The 7,829-nt window shown below is 45.0% G+C and overlaps 1 protein-coding gene and 1 non-coding gene across 5 annotated transcripts in view; both read left to right on the forward strand.

The window, feature by feature from the left end:
- The window catches only part of Gpr176 (G protein-coupled receptor 176), a 133,695-nt gene extending 129,158 nt beyond the window's left edge, over positions 1-4,537 (forward strand). For all 4 annotated transcript variants that reach the window (XM_063250296.1, XM_003475679.5, XM_063250298.1 and 1 more), the window contains one exon: positions 1,051-4,537. In XM_063250296.1, coding sequence (XP_063106366.1) covers positions 1,051-2,161 — 1,111 coding nt within the window. In that variant the 3' untranslated portion in view covers positions 2,162-4,537. The remainder of the gene's footprint in view (positions 1-1,050) is intronic.
- Positions 4,538-6,882: 2,345 nt separating this feature from the next.
- LOC111758515 (small nucleolar RNA U109) lies at positions 6,883-7,018 on the forward strand. The gene has a single exon (XR_002792698.1). It is a non-coding gene; the product is annotated as a small nucleolar RNA U109 (small nucleolar RNA).
- Positions 7,019-7,829: the final 811 nt, after the last annotated feature.

Raw genomic sequence — 7,829 nt, forward strand, 5'->3', positions numbered from 1 at the left:
CCCACTGAATGCAGAGTCATCCCTGTGTAGTTTTGTTTGTGTGAATCCAGGGCCTGGCACCAAATAGGTACAGAGGTGGTGGTCAAGATTATTGGTCAGGTACATTTTACTGGTCCCAAGCATGAGTGATGGTAACCCTGGTTGGAAAGCTAACTCCAGCATTAGCTAGTAGCAGAGATGGTAGCTAGTAGCAGTTCCTTATGTGAAGGAACTGACCATATGGCTGATAGCTGGTGGTAGCCCTTCATGATAGATGGGTTTTCAGCTCTGAAGGGTTATTCTGTTCTCCAAAATCACTGGTGATATTAAAGTGCACTTGACATTCTGTTTAGGGGTTTATAGGATGATCAAGTTAAAGCTTGGAAGGAACTATTGTCTTATCTGATTTTAATAAAAATTTAATTATGCAAGCATTTTAGACTTACTAGTTTCTCTTACAGTTACCATGAGAACAATGCTTGTTGATCAGGAATAATGTTTGTTCATGGGACCTTTTTGAGATCCATCTTTCACTTGGGGTTCTGCCCTGAGCAGCTTTAAATATTAACGGTATACAATTTACAGACAGTAGTGTGGATCTGCTTATGATATTTATGTGTAAAAGTTTCTGCTATTGCCTTTGAATGTTTCTGAAAGTTCTCCTGAAGTTTCTCTATTCCATGTAAAATGCTTACGAGTTACCTTTAAGTTGAAAAATAGATGGCTTTATAGCAGGTAAAGACATCCTTTATAGAGGATTTAATCCTATGATAATATTTATAAGGCTATGGATTGAATTTATTTCCTTGTTTTCCTCATAGAGAGTCTTCAGGGTCATGTGAAGAAAGACTTTCTCCCTGCCCCTTTGGAAAGTGTGTACATGTGTGCATGCATGTGTGCGTTTGTATGTGTTTAGTGGTACTTCTTGTTGCATACCAAAGTCCTTAAAATTTAAGATTCGACTTCTTGGATGCTAGACAAAATGAAAGAACCTGGCTCTCAGTTACTTCTGGTGATTTAGAATCCTCTAACTTTACAGAGTGTCCTAACCCTCTTTTGTGTATCATGCAGATACTACTCAGTCCTCTATCCACTGGAGAGAAAAATATCTGATGCCAAGTCCCGGGAACTGGTGATGTACATCTGGGCCCATGCAGTGGTGGCCAGCATCCCTGTGTTTGCAGTGACCAATGTGGCTGACATCTATGCCATGTCCACCTGCACGGAAGTCTGGAGCAACTCCTTGGGCCACCTGGTGTATGTCCTGGTCTATAACATCACCACAGTCATCGTGCCTGTAGTCGTGGTGTTTCTCTTCCTGATCCTGATCCGCCGGGCCCTGAGTGCCAGCCAGAAAAAGAAGGTCATCATTGCAGCCCTCCGGACCCCTCAGAACACCATCTCTATCCCCTACGCCTCCCAGCGGGAGGCCGAGCTGCATGCCACCCTGCTCTCGATGGTAATGGTCTTCATCCTGTGTAGCGTGCCCTATGCCACCCTGGTCGTCTACCAGACTGTGCTCAATGTCCCCGACACCTCCATCTTTTTACTGCTCACTGCCATTTGGCTGCCCAAAGTCTCTTTGCTGGCAAACCCCGTGCTCTTTCTAACTGTGAACAAATCCGTTCGCAAGTGCTTGATAGGGACTCTGGTGCAGCTGCACCATAGGTACAGTAGACGTAACGTGGTGAGCACAGGGAGCGCAGTGGCTGATGCCAGCCTGGAACCCAGCGTGCGCTCAGGCAGCCAGCTCCTGGAAATGTTCCACATTGGGCAGCAGCAGATCTTTAAGCCCACAGAGGATGAAGAAGAGAATGAAGCCAGGTACCCTGGCTTGGCTGACTTCCAGGCCAAGGAGGTAGTTACCACTTGCCTGGAAGGAGAGCAGGTGACCCCTCATGTGCCACCCCCAGGCACAGTGGACTCTACATCCCAGGTGGCACCAGCAGGCCTCGTGGAGGCTGACACATTCCCTGACAAACATGCCTTGAAAGTTGGCTTTGGGCCTTTTGAATTGCCCCCTCAATGGCTGTCAGAGACCCGAAACAGCAAGAAGAGGCTGCTTCCGCCCTTGGGCAACACTCCAGAAGAGCTGATCCAGACGAAGGCAGCCAGGGGCAGGGTGGAGCGAAAGATGAGCAGAAACAATAAAGTGAGCATTTTCCCAAAGGTGGACTCCTAGCAAGGGCTGTGCGTTTCTGGCAGCACAGGGAGCTTCTATATTCCTGCCCTTCACTCTGGCCATATGAACTGTGATGTCATTGCAGACTTCTGTAGGGTGTTTCTTCCTATATGGAACACATACTTTGAGTGAAAGAGAAATTATGTAAAATCAAATATCCTTACTATTGTGGGAGTATCTGTATTTATCTCAAAGATCATGTGCTTGGGTAAGTCTCTGAGGGATGAAAGCTGGGCACTTTGGAACAGATCTCAGGGTAGGTGTTCCATGTGCATTTTCTGGGGTTTTCTCATTTCCTTGGGGTGAGGGGAGAATACTCAAAGAAAAGAGATCCCTGAGTTCAAAGGGAATAGAGATCTCGAAGGCAAGGGTGTCCAACTGGGACCAGTGTGTGACCAGGGTGCATAGCAGTAGATGAGCAAAGCTTCATCTGTAGTAACAGCTACTCTCCACTCTGGGCATCACGAACGGGGCTCTGCCTCTCGGGGTGTGAACACACTGAGAACTGCACAGCTCCACCTTGGTTGTGTAATTCATTCCCTACCCCACCTCTCCCACTCCTGTGTGTGGAAAAATTGTCTTCCACAAAACAGGACTCTGGTGCCAGAAAACCTGGGGACCACTGCTGTAAGGAAAGCCTAAGATAATTATGTAGTGAAGCGGCCAAAAAAGATGCTTGTTTGGGTAACAAACATAAGAACCTTTTATATTGAGAAGATAGGGAAGTGGCATCAGGCAGCATTTCTCTGGAAGCCCCAACCTTTATGACTTACATTCCCCTGCTACCCTTCAATCCTTTCTCTGGAATATGAGTAAGGAATGACTGTCTCATCCCTGTGTGACAGACATGGCAATGGACATGCCCAGGGCTAAAGGAGACTTGTCCTTGACTCTCTAGACATTCTCTTGGCCTTCCCAAACCCCAGGAAGAGCATCTGGACCTCCAGCCATGGTCGGTGTCAGATAGGAAACACTGCAAGTGCTTCACTGTAATCCATTCCTTAAACTTTAAGTGAACAAAATATTTGTTCACTTTGTTTTTTAAGTGAACAAAATATTTAGAGGTGGAGAAAAAGTGTGACAAACGCTCGTGGCACTGTGGTCTGCTCCACCTGATCGCACATGAAAGGTGCTATGTTATAATCTGTATGAGTAAAATATCTGGGAAAAACCACTTTACTCAAGTTTTTGAATTACAGGATGGTTAGAAATGCAAAGTTAGCATGAGCAGGGTCTGTTGGAAACATCCATCAGGCTAAACTGCCTAATTAGGAAAGGTGATTCTGTCTGAAAGACTGCAAGGCTCATATTCAGTGTGTGGTCCAACTTTGGTTCTCACAGAGCTGTACAGAACAAGAAGATGCAATCACTGTAAGCTGCCAAGTCAACACCCAGCCTGGGCAAGCTCTTCACCTTCTTCTTCCCAAGGAAGTTTTAGTAGGAGCCAGAGTATCTGGAGGAGGGAGGGCAGTGTCCTCAGCTCCCTGGTTCCGGGGGAGACTCCCACATGCAGTTTGAGTTTGCTCTGGAATTGATCTCACCAGGCTGAATTCAAACCTAGTATTTTATCCCTAATGATGGCAAATCAAGTGCCAACCTTGTCTTTCTTTCTAGGACAGTGATAGTGAACCTTTTAGAGCTTTCAGTGATAACAGACAGCTCTGGCGCACATGCTATAGGTTCTCAGTCATTGCTGTAGGGTGTTTTGTTCTTTTTAATGGTCTGTCGATCCATTGAGCAAGCTTGAAAGGAAGAAAGTGGGAGTCACAGGTAGATTCCCACATGCCCAAGGCCGTGATCCTAACACATCCCCTCCTTTAGCTGTGCAGGGCTCTTGTCCCTTGGAGGAAGCTCAGCCTGTAAGAGAGGAGTTTCCTTTTTCTTCTCTTGAGTGTGGTGTCTTGAAACTCCTGAGTATGAGCCCAAAGATCCTCACCCCCAGAGTAGGAGCACCTTCCTCCCTGTGTGTGTCCCCTCACAGTGTAGATTGCTCACAGAAGAAGCAGGACCAGCACCTCTCTCGAGGCTCTGCTGCTTCCTGGACCCTGTGTGCCTGCCACCTGTTGCTTCTGGCCCTACTATTTAGGCTGTAGCCCTTCAAATCTATCTTGCAAAGCTTTCATAATTGTTGCAACTTTTATCAAAGAAAAAAGCAACCAGGAAATTCTATCCAGCCTGTCAAATGTAGTCCTTTGGTGTTGTCCTGACAATGTGTGTGAGTATGTGTGTATGCAAACTAAATAAATTCTGATGAGGTAGAATTTGGTTGGGTAGATTTCTCATGTATGTTTGAAGCAGATGGTTAACTTCCAACAAATGTATTTCTATACCCTTTGAAGAACAACATTTTAATAAAAATGTAAAAGCAGTTAAAAAGCTGTATGAGCTATGTTTTTTCTTTCTCAACAGATGTGCAATCTGGACCTCTCCTTCCTTCGTAGTCTCAGTGAAGAATACTGAGTTTTCTCCTACGAGTGCAGATGTAGTGTTGTAGTAGCATCACCGTGGGTTGTTGGAATGGGAAGAAAACTGGCTCCCAAAGGAGAAACTGCAGGATGTGAGCGTGTGTTACTAAGATAGACTGTGCCCTGAGCTGATGGTTGACTGCCCAAACCTCTGGGTGGAACTGCACAGGGCAGAGTGGTGCAAGGCCCTCTGGTCACTCAGGAAGGGTGGTCAGCAGTACAGCAGTGAGGGATCGGGGCTCCTGTCTAAGTCAGACCGCCCCTGTTCAAATCCTGTCTCCATCACTAACTGGCTTTGTGACCTTGACCAGTGAGTGACTGCCATGCATTTGGTTTCGTCTCCAGGATGGGATGGTGCGGAGGATAGAGATTATGACAGAAGCTGCTGGTGCCCTGATTCTTTCACCTCTGAGCTGGTTTTGGCCATGTCTGCGTGGTGCTTTTCTGACTGCGTCTATTCACTTCCTTCGAGCAATCAAGGCTTAGTTTCTCTGCTTTTTGTCCTGAGAGAGCCCCTACCTCTGAGACTGTGTGGGACATGAGCATTAGTGGATAGGTATCCCACTTTTGCCCTCCCACTGGAGATTACGAGAGACATCTGTCTTGTTCTCAAGAGATTAAGCAGAGTTGAGACGCTGTGCCAACCATGGTACCTGAACAACACGTACTTACATTGGCCCTTCCTCCCTTCTTGTTTTCTCCACCTTATTCATGGCCTCAGGGATCACCTTCCAAATGTACCACTTTCAAAAGCCCTTGTCTCAAGCTCTGTTTTCAGAGAAATCCCACTGAGACAACAGTATGCACATAGTCAGTTGTGAGGATTAAATGACCTGTTTCACATAGGTTCTGATGCAGAGCAGAGTACCTCATCGTTAGCCCTTAGGTTTGGCATTCTTGGGGTGATCAAGGAATTTCTTTGGAATATTATTTAGAACACTCTGTTGGTGTTTTCACCAGATATCCCAGCAGTAATTAATATTCATGATGATGGCACCTTGGGGCAGGACATAACATTAAAGGACTGTTTAAATCCCTGAAGAGAGAAAATCTAAACCAGAGTGTTTATTTAGATATTAAAAGAACGTTCAAATTTTCAGCAAACTTACAAGCCATATCCAAGCATAAATGCACATAATTTACTTATGTCAGTGACATAAGAGTAAAGCAGATATATAGAGGACTTAAGCACACACATAGAAACCCAAAGTGGCCCATCCTTAGGCAGGAAATCCTAGGTTCACCACCTGGTGCCCTGAATTAACATCTGGAGTTCAAGTATAAGTCTGATTCCATTGGAGAGAAGCCACTGCCCCACCCTGGCTTGGTAATGCTGAGCTCTGTGCCAATCTACACCTGTGTGCATGCAGGTCTGAGATGCTTAGGGAATAAAGCTTGGTTTATGCTAAGTTGCGGTGAAAAGGGCTACAGCTTTCATACCAAAGCCTGCTAATGTATCAACGTATAGCAGATGATACAACAGCAATTATGCAACAGCGATTGTCCCCTCCCCCACATATGGTTGTGAAAATTAGAGATAGCAGCCCCTGGGGCCCTGGTGAAGTCTCCCTTACATACAAGGTGATGAAAAATTTGCTGTCAGTGCAGTTATTTCTGCTTCTTATTGATTTTCTCAGAATGACTCCTACAGGGTTAAAGGCATACACATGCGAGGTCTTTGATCAGCTTCCTCTTCAAACACCCAAGTCTAAATTGCTTTAATCCCCTAAACGGAGGGCAAGCTCTAAACATGGACCGGAAGTTCAATACTGAGAAACATGGTTCCAGAAGTGGGTGTTAGATGTGAAGAATAATTTTTTTCCACCGTATGGATCAGAATTTAATGGCTGCATCTTTCTCCTTCCTACTCCAATTTCTCTTTGTGCGCTTATTCAATGCAGTCCATATTTACTAAACGTAACACACACAAAGGAGGTGATAGAATGAACATGGAGTGTATTTTAAGGGAAGAGGTGAAGAAATACAACACACGTGGAATTATGTTCCTTAAGTATTAACTACATCCCCTACTGAATGGTCAGCTTGTCCACCAGTGGGACAAAATATTTGACACCCACAATGTAAAGGATGAGAAATTTGTTTTGGGCTCAGAGTTTCAGGGGATTCAGTATGTGGCTGACAGGTTTCAAGGCAGAGACATCGTGGCAGAAGGGCACAGTTTAACCAAGCTGCTGAGTTCGCAGAATCCAGGAAGCACAGCAGGAGAAGAGCACCTAAGAAGAATAGGTAAGGGTCTGGCATGTGGAAATGCCTTCTCCTCATTCCTTGTGGAGCAGGAATATATCCATCACATGCCACATTAAAAAAAGGAGTTTTCAGGGCTGCCAACCTTACAGTAGAGGTTGAGTGGTAGTATATTTCTCCTACATTAAAGAAGAAAAAAAAAAAAAGAATAGGTAAGGGTCCATATGTAATACCCAAGGCCACACCTAGATCTCACACAGACACACCCAGTGGCGCTTTAATAACTGCTAGGCATATCTCAGTCCAGTGAAGTCTACTATCAGGATTAACAGGCATGCTTGTGCTTTGATCTTTTCTCCTTACATTTACATGAACTGCTTAGGAAGAAGACGAGGCATTCATTGTAGGGAAGGAAAGCAAATTTCCATGAGTCTCTTCCTAGATATTGTGTGTCAAAGCTTAGGTTTTAGGAGTACAGAGGGGACTGGGGTTCAGCCAAGATTGTTTATTGGTAATGATTGTCAAGAACTGGAAGGGGCTATTGGCTAAAGTGATACTAAACATTCTTTAATGCTCACAGCCCTCCACAACAAGAATTGCCTGATCCAAAATAATCAATAGTTTTTTAAAAGTTTGAGGTGGTTTGAGGAGGGCAAGACTATCTCTTCCCCCATGAAAATGCTTATTGCTATTGAATAGGAGAGAAGAGAAGCTGAAGAAAAGAGTATAGATATTTGTACTTTCTGAATAGATGAGTCCAAAGGCTGCCTTTCAGGCAAATCCCAGAGAAGCAGCGAAACAAAGATTTGTGCATTTCCTAAGGGGAACTGTAAGCACCTTACCCTCCAGGCCATGGATCCCTTGTGTTTCAGGGTCTCCTTGTGGGTCCATGTGGCCAGGGTACAATACATGGACTTAAGAGGGTTATAAAAAAAAATGAAGCTGCCAACCTAAAGATGCATGTGGACAAGAAGGATGGCTGTCTTAGTGACAATTTG

This window comes from Cavia porcellus, unplaced genomic scaffold (assembly GCF_034190915.1).
Source record: "Cavia porcellus strain 051 isolate PalLab524CR breed Dunkin Hartley unplaced genomic scaffold, mCavPor4.1 scaffold_6, whole genome shotgun sequence".
Classification (NCBI taxonomy): Eukaryota; Metazoa; Chordata; class Mammalia; order Rodentia; family Caviidae; genus Cavia; species Cavia porcellus.